The 23,278-nt window shown below is 51.5% G+C and overlaps 1 protein-coding gene across 1 annotated transcript in view; it reads left to right on the top strand.

Annotated features, from left to right (window-relative positions):
• Positions 1 to 2,761: 2,761 nt before the first annotated feature.
• Positions 2,762 to 23,278, top strand: part of TWIST2 (twist family bHLH transcription factor 2) — a gene marked incomplete at its 5' end in the record, with an annotated part of 31,472 nt that continues 10,955 nt past the window's right edge. The window contains one exon of the mRNA XM_084264892.1: positions 2,762 to 3,272. Within this exon, the coding sequence (XP_084121018.1) occupies positions 2,762 to 3,244 (483 nt within the window). The 3' untranslated portion in view covers positions 3,245 to 3,272. The remainder of the gene's footprint in view (positions 3,273 to 23,278) is intronic.

The following is a 23,278-nucleotide window of genomic DNA, read 5'->3' as shown; positions in this document are numbered from 1 at the left end:
GGAGGAGCAAAGGGCTGCTCCACCACCAGAGCCCACTCCTGTTCTGCCTGGCGCAGCCTGGGGAGGCACAGCCCGGAGTGCCATCACTCCAGTGTGATGCCTGGAAGCCATACATGTCTCCTGCTAAGGTTGTATGAGATGGGCAGGCTGGCAAAAAGGCTGTGCCAGCTGGGAATCTGGCATTTGGAGACGCGCCTGCACAATCTGCCTCCAAAACTCCTGTGTCCCCCATCCCTGGAAGGGCCAAGTCCCACCCATGCAAACACCTCCCTAGCCAGGAAATCAAGTCCAGCCTTTGGTTATAGCAGTAGGACAAAAGGATATGCGTAGTGAGTATCAGCCGGCACGTCGGCAGGACAGAGGGAGAGTAGAGGCAGAAACAAGCAGATCCGCTCACTCATCCAAGCCCTGGTCTCCCAAACACAGCCCAAAACGTAGCCCTGCTTCCTCCCCAAGCAGCCTTGTGCAGGCATCCGCAGCCCAGCTGCTCTCCCATGCCCCAACGCACTCCCTCAACCCCCTGTCTGCTCCTCGCCATAACCGCGGCACGGAACCTGTTTGCTGGGAGCCCCGTGCTCTCTGCAGCTGGAAAGCGGAGGTACCCCCTCGGTCCTCACAAGTGGCTTCTCCTAGTATATGGGAATGATCCCAAGCACTAGGGAGGAGACTTCTAAATAGCCCAAGTACAAGCCAAATACCCTTCATGAGGGGCGCCGCTGCCCTCCACTTGTGCGGTTTCACATCGGCACGGGTTTATTTTGCTTACAGGACTGCAGAGGAGCTCTTACCCCCTTCTCCCCAGGGTAAACATCGCTTGCCCTACCTGCCCGCCTTCGAGTCTATGGGGCAGGCAGACACCACCCCAACCCCTGCATTCACATCCCCACAGCCCCAGATCACAGGTGCAGGGCAGTTGCCACCCCTCAAGCCCATCTGCCAGCCCCAAAGCCCTTCCGCAAACCTGGCTTTGGGGTGTGAGCTATGGAGGCACCCGCCCGGCCTGACTCGCCGGAGTCTTAAATTGGATTAAAAATCTATTTGCAGAACGGCCTCGCTTTCCGACTCCCGTGCTGCACCTGAGAGCCTTCCCCTTTGAAGGCAAACACAGGCTTTCCCTGGGGGCTGCCCGGGGAAGGCTTTCCACTATAAACATTACCTACCAGTAGTGGAGTCAGCCCCAGGCAAGCCAAAATTCCTTCTCCTACCAAGGAACACTTTCCAATCAAACCAGACATTATTTTTCCATTAATGAGTGTTGATACCTACTGGAAAACTCCACAAAGAAATCCGCTCCAGACTAAGGCTTCTGAAACAACAGCTACATTTGTACCAGGAGGTTTATCTTGATTTTGTTAATTATTATTTTATTTTTTAATATTATTTTACCCATTCTGTAGCGCAAACACAATCTTGGCTGCTTAGGAATGCGCCTGTTCCTGCAATTTGGGCTGGAGCTGAAATTAGAGGTCCAAATCTGATTTTACTCTGCCCTAGCTCCACGGGAGCGAGCTGGGCTTTCCCACATTTTCCCTGGTGTGATGGAGAAGAAAAATAGATCTCTTGTTTTCCATTTGCTTTATCAGAATCCCCAGAGCTGCTACTGTGACTTTCATGCCCTGGGACACCAGGATTTCCGTGGCAGGACAGCCCAGAGGAAGCTACGTCCCCCTACCTACCTACCTCAGCTCTTGCTCCCCCAAAAAGTAGTGCTCCGTCCTTAACAGGGGGCAAGGGGAGCAGGGTGAAAGGCGGCAGGCAGATGAGGTTTTCAACAAACTCTTAGCTTCTCCAGATGACCCACATTTTGGGCTCCAGTGGGTTAGGAGGGTCTTCCCATGACCCGTGCCCACCTTCCCCCCACACCCCCCAAGTATGCAGCTTGAAGGGGTTTCTCTGCCTTGTCCCCAAACCTCCACCCTTCCCGCAGGTGAATTCTGTCTCCCGAAGGTCACACCGCGAGAATGGGGCTGGGAGGTTCACATCCCTACCCCATCTCCACAGGGCAACGGACCTGGGAGTAGGGTGCTGTGAGCAGCACCTCGGGGTTTGCAGGACCCCTCCCCCAACATCAGGAGGTCAGCAACCCCAATGCAACAAAAGCAAAAGGGGGCTCACGTGCCCTGCACCCCAATTTGGGCAAGCCACTGCCGATGGGAGCTGGACCCTCAGCAGCAAATGGATCAGCACCCAAAAAACCCTTCTGGGGAGCAGGGATACCCCAGAAAGGGCCCTTCCCCAGAGGCAACTCCAGCATCTACAGAGGAAGGGGTGAGGGGGGGGAGGTGGTGGCCAGCTATCTTTTATTCGAGGTGCATTCCCAAGATTTTAGTTAAGTGTAACATAAAACTGTGAAAGTTTAGCAGGGGAAAAGCTTTCCTCCCACTGCCCAGGCAGCCAATCAGGAGGGAGCCCCGCACCTCCCTCACTTCTGACAACTATTTAGCAACTGAGCTCAGCTAAAGTTTCCAAAAAGTTAGAATAACTTCCTCTCTCCAAGACCTCAAGTTTTTTGCACAACCCCGGGTCCTTGAAATCAGAGCCCTTCAAGCAACCTGGAAAACGTTTGGTCAGCAAAAAAAAAAAAAAAAAAGAAAAAAAAAGAGGAAAAAAAAGAGAGGAGAGAGAGAAAAAAAAAAGCCCTCCTGTTTTTTTTCCAAAGGATCTGTCTCAGGAATTTAAAGCACATTTAAGACACACACACACGCTCACATAACATAAGGAGGGGGGGAAAGTCTCTTCCCCTCCCCTTCTCGCAGAAAGCATGGAAGAAAGCTCTAGTTCTCCTGTTTCCCCTGTGGATAGCTTGGGGACCAGTGAAGAGGAGCTGGAAAGGCAGCCAAAGAGATTTGGCAGGAAGAGAAGATACAGTAAGAAGTCCAGCGAAGATGGCAGCCCCAACCCAGGGAAGAGGGGGAAAAAGTCCAGTCCCAGCTCCCAATCTTACGAAGAACTGCAGAGCCAGAGGATCCTGGCCAACGTCAGAGAGAGGCAGAGGACTCAATCGCTCAACGAAGCTTTTGCTGCCTTGAGGAAAATCATCCCCACTTTGCCCTCCGACAAACTCAGTAAAATTCAGACCCTCAAGCTGGCGGCACGGTATATAGACTTCCTCTACCAGGTGCTACAGAGCGACGAGATGGACAGTAAGATGACGAGCTGCAGTTACGTGGCTCACGAGAGGCTGAGTTATGCCTTCTCCGTATGGAGGATGGAGGGAGCATGGTCCATGTCGGCTTCCCACTAGCCACCGCCCGAACCCAGCTGCCGAAGGGGTAGGTACTGGTTTCTCTTTTTCTGGATGATGTTCTGTGTCCAGCTGGTCGTGGGATGGGGCTCCCAAGGGCCCCTATGATGGCCCGGCTTTGCCACAGGGCTCGGTGCTGCTCAGAGAGAGGCAGCACAGCTTGGTGGGGGGCGCAGGGATGCTCCTGGGTGAGGGGTTTGGGGTAACCGACCCAGAATGGTTATCTCTCTCGCACTCCACTACGCTGTGAAAATTCAAAGGGTAAAAGAAGCTTCCAGAGAAAAATGCAAAATGCCCCATTTTTAAAGGAAAAAAATGTAAAAACCCAGCGTGTCTGTGCTCTGCGGGAATGGGGGGGCCCAGAGGGGACCTGCACTGAGAGCTGGCTGACAAGGGCTGGGGGGGAAACCATCGCTGCGTGAGATTTGCCAGAACGCGCCGCTTTGGGGAAGTGTTTCGAGGGAGGAGAAGGCGATCAGTAAACCAGGCTGACAACGGGATCTGGAACAGCTGCCCGAAATCCCAGTGCCGAGCTCGTGGCTCCCAGGGTGGCAGCATCCTCTCCCATCTGGTGAAAGGGTTGAGTCGGGGGGGGAACACCAGGGGGTCCATGGGACCCAAGTGGGGTTCAGTGATACAAGTTCTCTCCGGGTTGCTTTTCTCTTAAAAGAAACGAGTAGCAGATGTCGGCTTCAACCCCGGGCTGGTGCCCCTTCCCCCTCGCACAATAAAAAGCAAACAAAGTTAGAAGAAACTCAGCCAAATTTTGGTACTTGTTCAGTTTCCCTTCCCCAAAGTGCCGATAAAGCAAAGGCTGGTGCTAGACTTAGCTAGGCTGGGACTTAGTTTCTTATTTACTCTCAGTGCTAAACCCTTCCCCATCATTTTCCATCAGCAGAAAGCTACTTCCTCTTACGCTGCCTTTGTAATATTCAGAGAGGGAGGAATAAACATTGGGAGGGTGGGGGGGAGAGGAAGGCCCTTAACACCCTCATCTCAGGCTAATTAAGCAGAGCAGCTCTGCTTCGTGTCAGCCAGAGTTTGCATAGGGCCGGTTGATCCCCGGGGCTCGGTCTGGAGAGCAGAGCTCCACAACCCCCCATTTCACCCAGTGAACGCTGGAAACAGGGAGTTTGCTTCCCCCTCACAATGCTGTGTATGATGTGAAGTGAAAATCATTTCATCATGCGGAGAATCGGCTCCTTAAAGACAAAAGGCAAGCTCATCCCAACCCAAAGGCCAGGCTCCCTGAAAGAGCCAACTCTGCCTTTGTTTCAGCAGTAGTAATGGCTCATTAGAAATAATAATAATCATCATCATCTCTCTGCAGCTAGAGATGATGATGAGGCAGTACTTCATGCTGTCGGGGCTTACTAGGGGTGTAAAATACAAACATAAAACCAGTTTAGAAACCCCTTCCAGCAGACGTTTCACGGCCTGAAATGGTTTGCCCTTTGGTGCTGTGATTGGGGTTCCCGGGAGCCCTGGAAGTGCCGCTGCTCGCAGCCAGGTCACTCCCACCTGCCGCACACGCTGCCCGCGGCTCAGCGTTGCTCAGCCCGGTCACTCGGCAGTGGGGGCTGCTGCTGGCATCACCGGGTTTTGTACCCTGCGCCCCAATTTTCTGCAATAAGCCAGAGCCTCTGTCTCTCTCAGAGGACAAACCCCTCGGTTTATAAAGCACAGTGCCCATTCCCATGCTAAGCTGCCCCAAAAAAAGAAAAACAGCAAATAGATTAAAAAAACCACCCAAACCCTGCCCCAGAAACCCAGGCTTCTTGTCAGGAGCAGATGTAAAACGTCCCAAACACATATTTCCTCAGCAGCGCAGACTGGCTGACTCGTAAAGCGCTGGGATGGAACAATGTGCTGCCTCTGTTGTTCCCCAAACGATGTGCTGCCAGCAGCCATGGAGGGTTTGAAAGCCGCTATCTCATTCACAGCCACGTTCCCTCTCTATCACACAGTTCTGCAGTGGCAAAACCCCGCTGGGCTTGATGGGGATTTTTTATAACCATATTTCAAATGAATTATCAGCAGCACCGCTCCCGTGGGGCAGGTTTTGTATGGAGATGCTCAGGTTGTCCTTACCCAAAAGAAACTGTGAGCGATATTCTGGGCAGCCTGAAAAACTTCCATGCAGACCAAACCCCGGCGCGTCTGCGGTCTGTTTCAGAGCCGGTCGGTACTCAATGTCTTTATTCCAACCTGGCAGCGGTTAGAGGTAGCTCTTTGCTCCACGCTTGCATTGCCATACAGAGGAAGGCTGACTTTCCTTGCACCCCCAGATTTGTTTGCCCCCCCTCTCCTTGCCTCTCCGTTCCGTGCCCGTGCGTGCACACACACGCGTGTGGTTGAACTGTTGAAAACGTTGTTGACAAACGGCCTGGTGTGATGCGGTGTCAAATTCTATCGTTTATGGTGTCAAAAATTACATCTGCCAGCAGAAAAAGAAAATAATTTTAAAAAAAAAACCATGACAAGAGCATGGAGAAAAGCCTCAAAAACAGGCAAACTAAGCTGGGTGATGCGGCACGGACTGTAGCGCTGGTCTGTCCCGGCCAGAGGAGTTTTTATGCGCAAGCAGGGGTGCAGCCTGTGCAGTCTTGAGGGTAAAAAAAAACTAACCAGCAAACCCACCCTAAGGAATAGCTGTGTGAATCTGAGATCAGCTCCTGTTTTTCCCAGGGAGGGTATGGGAAGGGATGAGCCCCACACTCAGGTTACATTGCTGTGCCCACCTGTCCTTCTCCTGGGGTTTTGGGGGAGAGAAGGGCATGGATGGGTTTGCTCCATGGGGAAGGGCTGTTGTTCTTCAGACCAATCAGTCAATCAACCAGAGAAGTTTTTTGATGTGAAAACCTCAAGTCTTGGGAGCCGGTAGAAAGCCACCTGGCCCCTGCACACGGCAGCAGGTCGCTGCTGCTCTGGCCACGGGAGGTTTTTCCCCTCTGCTCCGTGTAATTACAGACAGCTTCGCTCCAGCAGCTTCACAAGAAGCAAGTGCAGCTCTGTGCATCAGTGTGATGGGATGTTTCGGCACATACACACATTAGGCTGAGCCTTCCTCCCCCTGGTCTTCTCCCCCATGCCCAGCGCCGGCACCTGCCCTCCTGCCCTCGCACCCACCTTTTTCTTTTCCCTTCAAAACCTTCTATATGCTCTGAGGGGAAAAAAAAAAAAAAAAACACATGGGAGAGATGAAAATGCATCTCCCGTTATTCCATTTAGTAGGACAAACTCCATCCAACCAGGATGTCAGGAGCAGAATTGGAAGGACCATGTAGCCATAAACCCCGCACCAGTAAGACCAGTTTGTCCACAACCTCCTCCTCCCCACTTGCTGCAACAGGGTTAACCTCGAGCCCTCTGACACCCTCCGCTATCCCCTCCCCAAAACTCCCTAGGCTGGCACCAATTACGCCTTTCCCCCCTTTTCCTTTTCGGGGAGGAAAGCCGCAGCAGCACGCAGCCCCCGTATCAGCACTCCTCCAGACCTCGGGGCCACTTCCAGTATAAAAAGCCAGCATCCCATTTCATTTTGTCCTTCAAGAAGCAAACAGATGCTATCTCTGCTGGCCCTGGGAACAACCTAATTCCATAGCTACGGGAGCAGTACAGCTAACTGAGGGTGCTCTGACACCGCAATAAGCCCTTTGAGTCCCCAAAGCCTTAATTTTTATTAAATACACATCCTTAAAAAAAATTAATAATGTAAATAGGTTTCCTCGACAGGAAGGATTGTACAATTTGGTATTTACATTAATAGGCTTGTAGCAGGGGGGTGGCTCATCTCGGTGCATTTAAAAGCCCAGCAAAATGCATTTTGGATCTTCTGTTTATGTTCCTGTCTTTTGTTGGGAAAGAAGAAATCTGTTCCCCAGTAAACACCGAGCGCGTAGCTGCCAGCCTGAGCTCAGGGACCTCTGAAAGAGAGGATGTGAGGGAAAGCGTTCCGGAGAAGGAGATGTGCAAAAGACAAATCAGCTGCTGGATGCATAAAGAAATAATTACCAACCATAAAGAGTTAGATGCATGTGCAACAGAGGGGGAAGTGCTGGATGGAAACCGAAAGACCACTTAGAAGAGCGACAGAAGTGCGTTATTACTTAATCCAGCAGAGCCAGGGCTGTGGAACGGTCCTACGGGGAGAGATGTGCGGGGAAGGGTCGCTAAGGGAGCAGTTGAGGCATACGTTTCAGCTAAGGAAACCCAGTTTGTTTCCAAGTTCATCATCACTGCACCAGTCACCAGCACAGGGCAGCTCTAATTTTAAGAGAATGCAAAGCATCCTCGTTAAAGGGGAAGATCACGATGCTTCTCCTTCACCACCTCCCTCCACTTTTTTGGGAGCCCATTTGAGAGAGTTATAGGCAGCAGTGATAAATCAGCCTTGGAGATCACAGCAGCCTCTCACGGAGACAGGACAGATCCCACAGCCGTCGCACCAAAATCACTTTTGGGGACATTTCTTGTGGCTCTTTCCCCCAGCGATATAATTGCTTTGATCACTGTAGCTCTGAGAATCATTTCCAGCACAACTCTGAAATCTCCAGAATTTACATCTTGTTGCAGAGCCATAGGAAGAGCTCAATGGGGCCACGAACACAGAAGGGAACCCCAGCACAGAGCGAGCTCGACATGTAATTGGGGAGTTACAGCACACGTTTTGGGTAGCTCCCCCCACACCCCCCTGCTCCAGGCTTCACAGAAGATAAGAGAGGGAGAAAAAAAGCCGATTAAAATGCAACATTGTGTCATGAAAAAGCAATCCTGAGCTGGCTCTGAGCAGCCTCGCTGCTCCTTGTCGGCTGCTGGTCCCCATCGGCCGCCTCGGCGGGCTGCTCCACGGCTTGGAGAGCACTATGCACCGTCATGCAGGACTCACTTCTGCAGTAAGTTTGGAAGTGAGGAAAAACAACAGGACCTCCAGCTGGATAGCAGCAGCCTCCAGTTAATGAGCAATTAGTTCTCAAGAATTAAAACAGTAGAAATATTTGCATGGGGAAAAAAAACCAAACCAAAAAACTCCAAAAAAAACCCCCAACCTCTAGGCACCCCGGCATTTAATTAGATTTGTAGTTGTAGAAGATGACCACTCATCAACAACTAATCACCCACAAATAACAAATTAACTCAGCCAGACAATAAATCAGAGCAAGGCAGCCCTTACCCTCCTCGTACCCGGCTCTTTAACTGCTTCCATGCCAGACCCGTCTGACTGCAGCCAGTCCATCCATCCCGTCCCGCGGCACGGAAACTGCAGGGCCTTCTTTGGAGGACGGGGGAGGGTGGGGGGGGTCACCTAGTAAAATAGAGGTCTCTTTGGTTTATTCCCCATCTACTCAGGATCTGTCGCCCTCAGAGTCGCAGGCTTTGGACATTGAGGGTTCTCCCTTGGATAGCAAGGCAAATAAAATAAACTCCAGCATCCCTCCTCTGAAAGCAAGCTGTCCTGTCACGGGGAGCAGCATCGGGGCGCGGGCTCATGTCAGACCCCAGCACCTTGCTGGAGGAGGGTGCAGGCACAACAGGGTGGCTTTGGGCACCGCTCCGGTACAGATGTTCAACAAGCAACAACTGCTAAGTCCTGCTGCTAGCTGAGGGGCTCGAAGCAGGGATAAGATCCCCCAATCTATTGGTGTTCTCTGCAGTCTAAGCCTTTCCTTTCCGGGGGAGGGGAGTCAACGAAACCCCGTAACATTTTGTCCCAATCCACCAAAGCAAACCCATGAAAGGTAGCACCAAGCCAGCAGCCGTCAGGCACTTGTCGGGGCTCCCCAGGAAGGGGGCAGCAGGGCACCCCCAAAACTCTCCTCAGGGTTCACTTGTGAATGAGTCTTCATGGGAGGGGAGATTTAACTTGGTTTTTTGGCTTCTATGCTTCGGCAAGGGATGGGAGCCTGGCATAGTTGGTCTTGCACAGCTTGCAAAAGCTACCAGAGATCAAAAAGAAAACAACTCTTGTGCCCCGCGCTGTGCACACCGAGCTGGAAAGGCGCTGCAGTCCCTCCTCTTCCTCCCAGTCTCCTCTCCATCTTCTAACCACAGCTTGGAAAACAGAGAAAAAGGAGGGTAGCGGGGGGAAGAAGCAGATGTCTACTGGTTCAGCTTGATATATATTTACTGGAAGACATCCAGTCACCCTGCACTAACTTTAATTGAACTCCCAGTAAGAGTTTTGCCTTGTTAGCTGCCCCCCTCAAGAAGCAGCATCACCATTTCCTTAAGAGATATTAGACCTGCCAAGCGCACACTTTAAAACATATAGATTAGATATCAGATGAATTTAGCCAACAAAACCCCTCATGTGGTAATTAATGTAATTAGGTTGAAGAGGTTGGGGCCTCCTTTAAAAAAAATTGTATCTTATGTTTGGGCTTATATGTAAATAAACCTAATTGCTCAGCTAGAAGAGATGGGGGTGGGATCCCCGGCTGCACTGAGGATCTTGTTAAGGCAAAAATCAGATAGGATGGAGCCAGGGAGAGGTTTTCGTGCAGAAAGTGGCATTTTACATGGATGGGTCATATGCCCCGACACATCCACATCAAGCTTCTCAATAAAATTAGTCTGCTGGAGGGACAGCCACAGCAGCGGCACATTTAAAACTGACCCTCACGGCATGTTTCACGCGCACCGTGATGAAATCGCGCTGCGTAATGTGGCTTAGATGAAGAAATTCATTGCTGGGAGGGAAGGTTCAGAAAGTCATGGGGATGGCTAAGGGAAAAAAAAACCCCTCACCAAAACCCTCACCAAAACCCCCAGAAAACAGGGACAGGCTGCAGAACAAGGCGAAAAGACATACACTTCCCAGCACCCCGTTTGCCATCAGTGCTTTAAGTTTAGTTAAGAACAAGAAATGGCTTTAAACTCAGAGTAAAGTGCAGCTAGGGAACACTGCGGTATCCCGATACCCCCAAACCATCACCCCGCGGATGTGGTGGGAAGCATCCTCAGTGCTCAGCAATGTCATCTACCCCAAGGACAGGGGCCAGAGCAGGGTTACATCCTCCCCAGGAGCACATGGGTGGGTGTGAGAGGTACCCATCGCTACAAGAAGAGCAGGGCACTGGATAGAAAAGCATCTGGGGACCTAAGCAAACAGAAAGCAGCTTTTCGGTGGGTTAAAACTGAGTGCCTGCCTCCTTGTCTCTCATACCACTGGGATGCCCAGCACCAGCTCCAATGCCACATACACACCAAACTGCATCCCACAGGCACCTCTCATCAATTCTTGTGAGATTTTAAGTCTCACTCCCTCCATCTCCAGACACAGAAACAGGCTTGTGTGGCAGGCAGTAGCAGCCCCGGCCTCAGTGAGTGTCGCGGCATGGGGCGGGTGGCAGGAATTGAGTCTGGGCAAGAGCATCCATAGGGAAACAAAGATCGGCTAAAGCAGCACTAGGGAAACACCCTTGGAAACTTCCTGAGAAGGTACTGAGGCATAAAACTACACAATAAAAGCAGGCCAGGTTACTTTGCCTGATGAGCTCAGGAATTTTCTAGTATTGCCAAGTCCTTTTTGCTGCCGGTTATTGCAAGCGCGATGCTTCGGGCACGACCCTGCAATCTCCACGGTCGAAGCTCCCTTCCAGCTCGGTGGGGGTTTATGCACTGAATAACCAGATATTTTGCAAGAGGCTGGTTGGGTTTTTTTTCATCCCTTGCCACGAAAAGGGCTGTTTAATAGATTCCCATTATTACCAGCAGTAAATAATCTCTTACATACGCCATATGGGTCTGAAGCAGTCGTTGCTGGAGGGCAGCTGCGCGCCTGCTTTCCCATCACCTTCCCCATAGAGAAGTGATGAAATCATGCTTGGGTTTTGGTGCAGGAGTGGTTCAGAGCGCTGGGTTTTGAATCCTTCCCATCACAGTTTGTGCCTCAAGAGCAACGGAGATTGGGGCATCTCCTTCCAGCAATCCTTCCCCTGGAAGTTTAAAACCTAGAGATCAATAACTTAACGTGCCCAAAGGACTTAACCATGTTTTAAATATTTGTGGCAAGGAAACGTGTGGCAGGGAACAGCACAAAAATTTCCCAAAAATACAATTACTGGTTTCCTCCGGCCAGTACCCTGTGCCTTGGGATAAGAGGTAGCATTTCCAGCTGTGAACAGGGAGCTCAGAACACTCTGATTTCCAGCAGGGCTGAGTTAAGCCGAGCATTTTGGGTTGCCAACCAGGCAATGCTTTCACTCACTGGGGGTGGCAAAAGGTGAAGATTTTAAGGTGGTCGAGGAGCTCAAGGGAGCCAGACACAAGCTTTGAAAGTTGCAGCGACTCCTTAGCTGTGAATTCTGTCAGAGGAAGGGAGAGAAGTGCCTGGCTTTGGAAGCAGCGGCCTCCAAACCCGCTTTGCTTTTCTGAGACCACTTTATCCTTCTCACGCATGTCGCTAATTTTCTGCTGCTGCAGAAAGGGTTTCATGCAGGCCACAGCGCTGGAGCAGGTACACACACAAGTCCCAAGTGGGTTTCTCAGGTCTGCCCATCCCTGCTCCCATGGAAAATACACCTCCTGTTCACAGTGTGCCTGGCATAATTCTCTAATGCCACAATTTCACTGGCTGTGCAAATGGATTGCGGGATATTTTTGTTCCCCGGTGCCACTTCTTCATCGTTCACTCAAACCCCACTGCACCGGTTCTCTCGCAGCGCCAGCAACACTGGTGGTACTGTGAAGTCCAGAACCTCCTCCTGCATAGGAAACCCACAGGCTGCCCCTGGAATTGCTCCCCCGCCACACTGAGTGGGTTGCCTGCTGCCTTCCTGCTCTTTATTTCAGGTGCATCCTTAAAATTGCACACACGGCCAAAATACTCCCAAACGAGGGGGCTTTTCACTCATTCCAGCAGATCCAGCCTGACAATGCAACTTGGGGAACCCCAGGAGACCAGTGCCGTACATGCATGCAGCTCATCCCACAATGAGCACCCCACACCGGCCACCCTCAGTGCAAGCCCACCTTAACGTGGCATCTCAAAGAGGTCCTCCAGACCGCACCTCCCTGTGCAAAGGGTGCTTTGCCTGTGCTTTTGGTAGCCCCGATGTGGCCCCTTGGGGCTGGCAGGAGCCCCTGGTGAAGAGGAGTGACAGTGACCGCGCAGTGGTGCTGGCAGCAAGCCTGAGGCAAGCTCCTGGGAATGAGGGGGCAGCATATGGGACAAGGTCAGTGTAGCCCAAATGTGCTTGGGGGGGCTAAAGGCCAACGCTGCCATGGCGGATACAAAGAGGGAGAGGAGGAAAGAAAAGTTTCTTGGGTTTCTTGAGGAGGACAGAACTCGATGCCTACTGCTTTGCAAGAGATGCGGTCACTCTGGGAGCCCAGCCTTCCCACCCTGATCCCCCTCAGCCCCAGCATCTCACAGCAGGACAGGAACCCCCCAAACCCCTCTCCATACCTCTCTGGCTTCCAACATTCAAGCACCACATAGGGACATGCTACCAGGTTTAACGTACACCCACCCCAGGTCCAGAGGACATCAGATGAGGCAAATGAGGCTCTTCCTCCCATTTTCTTAGGAAACTTTTTTTTTTTTTTTTTTTTTTTAAAGAAAAACAGCCTTTGGCAGCAAGCAGAGGGTGGGGCTCCCTGCCAAGGCCCGGACAGCTGTACCTTCTTCCCTAGCAAGTTGTGTGATCAGCAGGGCTGCGCTGAAAGCCAAGAGGAGTTACCATAGCTGCCACATCGCATTTTGTTGATGCTTCCTCTGGGAGACACCTTAAAGAAACAAACCCACCCTAACAGCCACGCCAGCACACACGCTCCCCATGCATCAGAGGAAAACTATGGGTGACCTCTCAGGGCTCTCATTCTGTGCCGCTTTCACTCCCCACCCCCCTTTCCCCACTCTCCAGTGCTTCAGATCCAAGGCAAGGCGACAGGGGAGGAGGAGAGTCGTTTATAGAAAACTGGCTTTCTACTTCCCTGCTCGCACACAACAAAGCCACCCACCCCTCCCTGCTCATAGCTCCGGCACTGCTGCCACAGCCCAACCTTCCCTCCAGCTCAAAATAACCCAGGAAATTGTGCAAAACCCCCAGCGGGTCCCATCCTGCTCCGCAGCCGGGCCCAACCCACGCCAGGCTCCAGCCTTGCGTTGCACATCTCGAAGCTGTCGCATGGCGGGGTCTGTAAGACCACAGTGGAAGGGAAGGAGATGGGATGAGCATGGAGCAGCTCTGAGGAACACCCAGCTGGCAGCAGATACCCACCAGAGCATTGCTGCAAGTCCTGGGCAATGCCAGGGGGAAACCTCCATTCCCCCTGCCACCCCAGCAGAGCTGAAAAGCTCTCTGATTTCTTTTTTAAACAGAAAATTAATCTTACTTTTCTTTAGAAGAAGAGCAAGAGACCTGTTTCCCCGTGTAACACTTGCTTCAGCTGCACCCTGCCCCACAGCCAAGCACTCCCCAGGCTTCCAGATCTATTGGAGCAAAACAACCCCCTGACCTCCAAAGCCCTCTCTCACAATACCTGCCACACACACGTTGGGTTTTAAGGAGAATGAGCTTTTTAATAGAAATAGCTCCCAACAAGATGCTTTCAAGCAGCCCCACTTGCTCCAAAGCCATACTGAAGTACCCCCCTTCCCCAAACCACACATCCCAGTGATGCACACACAGATCCATCTGCTCTCCCTATCCAATCACCCCATAATTAGCAGCTTCCCAGGCTCAGAGAACTGTTTGATGAGGAGGGGTGTAAATTCAGAGGAGCACAGCCCAGCTTGCTCCTGGGCTCCTGCTGACTCAGCATCTGCTGGCACTAGAGGGCAGGATACACTGCACTAAGAGGTACAGAGTGTTTGAGGTCACATCTCTCTGATGTCACAGGGAGCTTGTGGCATATCTGCAGGCAATCTGTGAGGAGGGCCCGAATTTTTGCAATGAGGACACCTGGCAGCAGTGATCATCAGGGCAACAGGTTGTTTAATTAGGGCTGAGAGTGACCAATGGTATTCAAAGTAATTTCCACCAGCCCTGCCGACCAAGGTGTAGCATTTTGCTTTTCAGGGGGGATGCTCTGAGGAGCAGTGACACTGTGAGGTGGGTTCCAACCCACGCTGTGAGCACAGACAAGCTGCACCACTGGCACTGTACCTCAGGTTCTCCAAAATAACCTTTTTCCTGCTACTGATGCTCAGGCAGCTGTCAACATACTCATCCTGTATAGAAAAGCTGTCTCTTGGGTTTTAAAACTCTCATTGCAATGCCCGGGGAGGGGGTGGGTGCCCCATCCCCGGGGGTGTTCAAGGCCAGGTTGGATGGGGTCCTGGGCAACCTTGTGTAGCTCCAGGCCTGGAGGTTGGTGGCCCTGCCTGTAGCAGTGGGTTGGAGCTCTGATCCTTTGGGTCCCCCCTGCCAACCCAGACCAGTCTGTGATTCTATCACTTCCTCTGGTGTGGCTCTTAAGCATAGGATTAAAGTAGTTCCATCCTCACCTCAGTAGCAGATTTCAGCTCAGCCCCTAACAACAAAAGTGCAGGTTTACTCCACTCCTCTACAGCCAACCACTTCAATAAGCAACCCAGATTTTAAAAGCTTACTCCAGGCAGGTCATGCAGCACAGTCCTTTCATTAGTGAAAGCCTCAAAGAACTGGCAGGCTTCGAGAGCAAGGTAATTTGTGGTCTAAACATGAGGAGGAGGAAAAAAACTCAAACCCTTCTCTCAAGCCTCCCAGGCCTTCCTTGCAAGGACACCCTAATCCTGCAGCCGCAGCACAGCAGGCACCAACCCTCCCATACGCCGCTGCAAAAGCCCTGCCAGGCACAGCAGGTTCCATCCTAAACAAGCCATTTAATATGTTGGGGTTTTTCAGTGTCTTTCTCCCCACATTACAAATTGTAATGCATGAGAGCAACAGAACAGCCGGGGTTGTACAGGTGTGACAAAGCCCTGAGCAGGATACGTTCCCACCAGCAGCCGGGTTGCAGGCACACCACTTGTTGGGCATCACTCTTGGCTGCTGGTGCCTGCAGGTCTGCTGGAAAGCAGTGTGCCCTGGTGGCTAAGAGAGCCAGTGGGATCCTGGGGGGCATCAAGGGCCAGCCCCTTTTCAGTGCTCTGTGGGGACAGGACAAGGGGCAATGGCTGCAAGTTGGAGCATAAGAAGTTCCACACCAACATGTGGAAGAATTTATACCCAGTGAGGGTGAGGGATCCCTGGGACAGGCTGCCCAGGGGGTGTGGAGTCTCCTTCTCTGGAGATATTCCAGCCCCGTCTGGACGCCGACCTGTGCAATATGAGCTAGGGAGCTGCTTTGGCAGGGGGTTGGACCCGATGGGCTCTCAAGGTCCTTTCCAACCTCTATGATTCCATGATCTACCCTTTACAGAGGGGCCAAACTCACTGGAAATGTAGAGCCTGGGGTGCAGGCTAAGGAGCTGGGAGTGGACCCATCAGACCCAGGCCTGGCCCGACAGCAGAACCAGCCCACCCAAGGCCTGGCCCAGCGGCTTCAAATCTGCACTTTAAGACACCTGAAGGCAGGAGAGGAGAACTTTCAGGGCCATTGTGAAGATGCTGTGTTAGGAAGAGGGACACATCCTGAAATGCGGCTGTTCCAGAAAGATTTTTTTGAAAAGAATCACCAAGAGTTGCTGGGTAGAAGAAATGGGGGGGGCTTTGGTTGGAGTTTGGGAGTGGAGTGGTCTCAGAACTGTTTTGCTGCTAGGGAAAAAGGTGTGTGTAGAGGGCAGGGGTGGTCTCTGTAATCATGCACTTGGCTGCTAGGCAGTGGGGGTATTTTGCAGGACAGCAGATTGGAGCTTCTGCAGCAATGGTGGTTGAGGAAGGAGCCCCCACACTTGCTCCAGTCCATTTTGCAGTGCTGCTTTTGGCCAGAAATGTGCCCAAAGTGCCATGGAATGCTGGGGCTGGCTCTGCTCAAGGTGTCCCTTGTTCAGACAGTCCACACCGGAGCCTCAGGCAGCAGCTCTTATTACCACATGCCACTTGATGTGCTAGTCTCAGACACGGCAGGCTTTATTCTCCTTGTACCCATAGCCCATCCTGGGGACACTCATCCTGGGACCAGGCTGAACCTTCTCCAGGTTCAGACCCATCCAGTTTTGGTTGATGGAGCATGCCTCAGTTTCCCCACTGAAAAGCAGATGCTAATACATTTCCTTCAGCTGCCTCTTTTCTCTACCCAGGCCCTGGAGAAGAGGAGGCTGAGGGAGATCTGATTGCTTTCTAACAGCTACCTGGAAGGAGGGTGTAGTGAGGTCTCTTGGAGAGGACAAGAGGAAATGGCCTCAAGTTGCATCAGAGGAGGTTTAGATTGGATATCAGGGAAAATTTCTTCACCAAAAGAGCATTCAGGCATTGGACCAGGCTGCCTAGAGAGGTGTTTTGAACACATGTAGACATAGCACTCCAGGACATGGTTCAATTGACATGATGTTGTTGTGTTTGATGACCTCAAAGGTCTTTTCCAACCTCAGAGATGATATGATTCCATAAGCAGCCCATCCTGCTTGGTGGTTGTCCCCCCACAGCACAGAACACCCACCCACTACCCTGCATTTTTAGGTGCTTTCTGCATCCCAACAGCATCTGACCACTGCAAAGCAGAAACTGGCTCCACAACAGGGCCAGGCTGAGCAGCCCAGCTCCAGCAACTCGCATCCATCCCAAGGCTGCTCCTTCCAGCTAAGCTGCAGATGTGCACTTCAGATTTGGAAAGAGACAAAACTGAAGGAAAACGGTGAAGCAGCTCTGAGTCACTCCAATACAGGACCTACTGCCCGTTGAGAAGCTCACCTTGTGTTAAACACAGAAAGTTCTCCATACTGCCCTTCCCATTCTGGGCAGCAAAACAAACACACGTGAAGGAAACACCTCTCCAGAGTCGGAAAAGCAACAAATCTGGAAAATCCCACAGTGGAGTTAATACCAAGAGGAAAAGGGATTCAAAACAAGTGACCTAAAGGGATGGGGGAGGAAAAGAAGGAAAAAATAGCAGCGGACATGAAATGCAGAGAGACAGGCACGCCAGGGGATCAGAGAAGGAAGAGAGGGCAGGGAGCAGGGGGAGCGAAGCCCTGCAACAGCTTCCCAAAGGAGTGGTGGGGGGATGGCTGCACAGCCGCAGCACATGGAGCAAAATCCACCCGCTCCTGCTGAAGCCAGCAGCAAGGCTGGCTCGAGAGGGAGAGCTCTTCCTCAGTGCGAGCTGTTTGCCCCCAGGCACCCTTTGGAGCTGCACAGGCCATAGTCCCAAATTATCTATCTGTACCCAGCTTGGGTGCTTTTTGAGGGGTAGAAGCACAAGGCTGACAGCAAAGGGCACCTGAGCTGCGTAGCTCTGGAGAAACCTCACAATTACAGAATGACCAGGTTGGAAAAGCCCTTTAAGCTCATCGAGTCCAACCGTTCCTGTCCTGTGCTGAGCCATATCCCTGAGCACCTCATCTGTTAAATACACCCAGGGGCAGGGACTCAGCCCCCTCCCTGGGAAGCTGTCCTCAGTGCATCCCAGCAAGCAGGGCTGTGTTCATGGGAGAACTGGCGAAGCCAAAGTCTTTCTCCAGAGGTGGAGTGCTGCAGGGATCAGCGCAGAGGGCTGGCACTGAGGCCACAGGCCAGGCTGTGCACTGAGGTGTCCTTACCAGGCAGCTTTGGAAACCCCTGTGTGTTCCTGAAGGCAGCAGAACCACGCAAAGCCCCAGAATCATTTTTGCCTTCAAAGCCCAGGGTGTAGCAGCGGAAGAAGAGCTTTCCCTGGGATTTCAGGCACTGAGTGGGAGTTGAGAGAAAGGCCAGCATCTGCTGATCTCAGGGTACCACCAGGAGAATACTGCACAAGGATCTCAAGGAGTTCACTTGGGCCGGAGCCATCCCAAGGTCTCCGGTTAAAGCCGAATCACTAAAAAGCTGTGCAAAAGCGACTGGAGGAGCCAAGGGGGGCTTCAGAATCCCAATGGCTGAGATGATTAAAGGGAAAACTGACGAGCAGGCATTTACAGCATAAATCAGACGTGCCTTAACTATTTCAGCATGCTTTTAAATCAGCAGTGCTGCAGTTCCCAAACCACCAGAGGTTTTTGTGGAGATGGGGATGCATTTAGAAAGGAAAAAATAAAGAAGTCACCATCACAGAGAGAAGCAAAACTCTAGGCAGGGAGGAAGCTGCCTACATAATTCAGGTCAAACACCTCTTGGACCAATTTTCGCCCCTACCCTCCAAGGTGAGGCATGCACCCCTCCTCGCTCCCACTCCTACAGCAGTGATGACTGCTTCTGAATGCAAAACTCAATGTTTTTTGTTAAAAATAAAACAAACCCCCATGCTGATACCTGAAGCATTTATCTATCCCTTGTCATGAAAACCCTCCTGTGTTTCCACAGCTCTGACCAGCCAGTACCCCTGATTCCTCTCAGACCCCAGGCAGCTGCCAGCTCTCCCCCCTCACACACCATCAGACATGAAGTGAGACAGGAGTTTGGAAACTCTGCTTCAAGCTCTTTTTGCTAGTCTTGAACTCTTCAAACTCAATGCAGTCAAGCTTTTTCAACTAAGTCCTGAATGCTAGAAATAAACTCAATTAAAAATACTGCATTAATTGAGGAGATAAGACATTGTGTGCTCTGTTACTAAAATTTTGTAAAAATTACATGGGACTTTATCAAAATACCAGTAAAACAGGGCTAAAGTTTCACATCACAGCAGCACAAGAGGCTCCCAGTGCAGAGAACATCAAGATGTTTGTATTCCAAGTGTCATAACAGCAGTGTTCCCAAACTGGGGGCATGGTCAGATGCATTTCTGCACCTTCATCCATTCCTCACACACACTTTGTTGTAGATCTTAACACAGTGGCATTTGCTTGCAAACCCATCAAGGTTCTCCTCCATGCTGCAGCCCCTGCTGAGAAGTGGGATGGGATGTCAGGATTGGTAGGACCTCTGGAGATACCCCAGTCCCCACCCACACCTTCCATAGCAGGGTCCCCTTGAGCAGGCTGCACAGGACAGTGTCCAGGGTCACAGGGTTGGAATGTCTCCAGAGATGGAGACTCCCCAACCTCCCTGGGCAGCCTGACCCAGGGCTCTGCCAACCTCCCAGCAAAGAAGTTCCTCCTCAGGGTCAGGGGGAACTTCCTATAGTCCAGCTTGTGCCCATGGCCCCTTGTTCTGTCGTTGGGCACCACTGAACACAGACTGACCTGAGCCCACCCCTCAAGGATTTATCAGCATTAATAAGATTCCCCCCTCAGTCTTCTCTTCTCCAGACAAAATAGTCTCAAGTCCCTCAGCCTCTCTGCGTCAGCGAGATGTTCTAGTCCCCTGATCATCCTCCTGCAAGAAGGAGCCACCAGGGATATTAGAGAGCTGCCATGTGCTCACACACACATTTCCCTACCCTTTGCTGTCACTGAGTTGAGCCTGAAGGATAGCGAGGAGCCCAAAAGCTGGAGAACACAGCTGAGGGAATCCAAACCAAAAGCTGGGACCTATCTCCTTTGCTGTCAGCTTGATGGAGTGAAGCAGAGAGGGAGCAAAGGGCATTGAGAGGGAGGAAGGTGGAGATAGAGAGGAACACAGGAGAACACCAGCAAAGAGCCTTGGGAAGAAGCAGCAAGTGGAGTGAGCAGCTCAGGAGGCTCAGACCAATGAGGCATTACATGGATGTGAGGAGCTTGTGCACAGCAGGGATCTCTCCTTTGCCATGCTAACCAGAGCACTGCATCACACGGATGTTGCCAGCACAGTGACGGGATGATGGTGCCAGACCCACCATAAGCATCAGGTTCAAGGAAGAGACAGGCTGGGGGCAGAAAGACTCCCAGAAGCCAGGAACACCCTTTTCATGCCTACATATCCTCATATGAAAAACAAGGAGGGAGTAAAGATCTAATCTGAGTTCTCTGAGACCAACTGCAGGGTACTGGGAAAGTTTACCCACTTTTCTCCCACTTTGGTCCAACCATAACCCAAAGTTGAGCTCAAACAGCACTGAGTTGAAGCACAAAGGAGCTTTGCCCTGCAAGTGCTCAGTTCCCACCAGAGCATCACATGAAGCTTGGCCTTCAAACAGCAGGCCCATCTTGCTCTGATCAGCTCGTAGGGAAGTGAAGGGGTCTGATGAACAGACTCAAGCTGAGAGGTGAGGACAAAGAGATTTAGGGCCACTCTAGAGCTCAGATACCTTTTTCTTTGAGAGGCATTATTTTTCCTTGCTCCTTTTGAGAATGCCAGCCTATGCTCCTGTCAACCAGTCTCCAACCTTTAGCTGCTCTGAATCTCCTGGAAGAGAGTTAAACCCGTAGCATAGGGGACCAACACAAGGGGGGAAAAGCAGAATTTTCAGGTTTGAAGCATATGGCCCCATCTCTTGGATTTAAGACCATCCCATAGCCAGAGATGAAACAGGCCACATGAGTAATGGGAGCAGAACAAGGACTTCTTGGAAAGGCAAAGCAACACCAACAGCTGTCCTCGGCTTCTGGATCCAGCTTTCTTATCCCAGCCCTGCCAAGTTTGGGGGTAGCATGCAGACCCTCAGAGATGTGCATAGGGCCCTTCTCTCACACACATCGGGATGCTTTCAGAATGTGCCCTGCCCTGGAAGGGAAAGGTCTCCAGTGGAACAACCCAGGAGCATTTGCCAAAGAGGGGCTGAGGAGAGGGAAGGAAATGAAGAACAAAGTATTTCATAACTCCCAAATCATTTTTAAAAATTCATTAGCTATTATTTCAGCTGCATGACCTCCTGAAGGGACTTTCTAGAGGGCCAGTTTATGCAGTCAACTGAAAATATAAATAAGTATGGGAAGGGCAGAGATCACGTCATTCGGCCAAATTGTGTGGGATGTCAGGTTGAGCTTCCCACAGGGCACATCCGTGCACTTCCAGGAGACCAACATGGCCCAACATCTCCCCCAGTCCCAGGACACCTCCCCAGCTAGCAGGCATGGCATGAGCAAATGGGTTCTTTGGATTTGAGAGCGCCGATTTCCAAAGGCTTCCCACCATTCCTACAAGGAAAGGAAGGACTCTGCGTTGTCACAACTTTTCCAGCTGCAATTCCACTGGGCTGCAGCATCAGGCACATGGCAGCATCTCACAGAATCACAAGGTTGGAAAAGACCTTTAAGATCATCGAGTCCAACCATTCCCATCCTAAGCTAAACTATATCCGTAAGTACCTCATCTTACCCTTTCTTTAAACACACCCAGGGAAGGTGACTCAGCCCCTCCCAGGGCAGCCTGTTCCAGGCCCCAACAACTCTTTCAGTAAAAGGTTTTTTTCTAATATCTAATCTAAACCTGCCCTGGCACAGCTTGAGGCCATTTCCCCTTGTCCCATCTCCTGTCCCTGGGCTGAAGAGACCTCGCTCCCACCAGGCTCTGGGTGAGGGCCAATATCCTTCCTAGCTGCAGTGCTCGTATTTAAGGGGAAGCACGTGAGCCCTTGTCTGCTTTCATTTCTCACTTCAGCCACCTTCAAGGAAAAAAAACAAAGCACATACCACAGGAACCTGCCAGCCTCTCTGAGCCTACCTCCACAAGCTTCACAGATGACTTCCCAATGCTTGTTTAAGTAGCTGCTGTTTTTTGGGAGCCCTTAAAGAAACCTCTTTCCCTTTTGATTGAGGCTGTAGGAGGAAACACAGCAGATGGGGTCAGCAAAGAATTGAGGATCAGGTGGAAGTGGCAGCTTTCCCCGCAAGGCATGATGTCTCAAGTCTGTAATCCCTTCTGGAGTTGGCAGTATCCCTATGGCTGTGCTGCCTGACCCAAACACCAGCCTTATAGCGTTACATATACATATATATGCACACACCAACGTTCACCGACACGGGCACACGCTGTGTTTCACGTGCAGGGGCAGCATGCAGCATGCGTGTAAGATGTGATGACACATTAGAACAAGAGGCAACCAGAAACCCAAGAAGAAAACAAAAGCATCTTTTCTTGGGGAAAAAGCACAGGGGAGTGAAAAGCGCTTAGATTAAGTCTCTGCTGACACCCTACACTCCTCCGCACCCATGTTGAAGTCAGGCATGGTACCAGCGATGCTCTGTGCACCGTGCCTTGAAGCACACACACGCCGAAGCAGATCATGCTCCCCCAGCCCCTGCCTGCATTCCATGTGATTTCTTAACCAGCCATTTTACACCTTGGCTTCAATCCCTAGACACAACAACCAGCGTCCCCCATGCTTCATAAGCGCACCCACATGTCCAGTTTTAATCTAGGGGGGAGGGTAAAAAAAAAAAAAACCACAACAAACTTGCAGCAACATTTTGCTGCACAGGGAACTTAAGCCCTGTGTAAAACCTGAGCACGTAGAGCAGAAAAGCTGCTCAGCATGGATCACTGACCCAAGCAGTCAGATGAGAAGCCCACCAGGAGTAAGTTCAGAGCAAGGCCCTGACTCACAGAATCACAAGGTCAGCTCAGGTCTGCACATCTGTGGAGAGCATGCAAAGCTTAGAGGAACAGCGCAGCCCTGAGTTGAAGTGCATGCAAAGCTTAGAGGAACAGCGCAGCCCTGAGTTGAAGTGCAGTCTTTATCCTACAGAGATGCAGAGAGCTCATCCTCCCCTCCACTCCCACCTGAGTCTTTGTTCTATAGAGATGCAGAAAGCTCATCTTCCCCCCCACTCCCACCCTGGGCAGGATACTGCACTGGTGAGGCAGTAACACAGGTTGTCAGCACAACGGGAACCCAGCAGAGTTCGGACCCAAAGGCTTTGCAACTGGCCAGTCTGCCCACCACCAGCCAGCCGGCGTGGAGCTGAGCCACCTGCACTGATCTGAAATGCTGACTTAACCCATTCATTTAGTCACCAAAACCCAAAAATCCCTGACAGCTGGAGATGAGGTAACAGGCATCCATCCACCTTGTGTGGAATGATAGGCTGGAAAAGGCCACACAAACCAATCCTCCAGAGTTCTTTCAGCCTCCATGCAGATGGAGCTCTTGGTGGCCAATTGCTAGCCTGTGTGGATTCCATGGAGCACACAGCACATCCTCGGACCCTGCTGAGGTCAGCAGGGAGAATGGCAC

Source organism: Gallinula chloropus (genome assembly GCF_964237585.1).
Source record: "Gallinula chloropus genome assembly, chromosome: 5".
Lineage (NCBI taxonomy): Eukaryota > Metazoa > Chordata > Aves > Gruiformes > Rallidae > Gallinula > Gallinula chloropus.
Note: the sequence above shows the minus strand (reverse complement) of the source record. Positions and strands in the feature narration are given on the sequence as shown.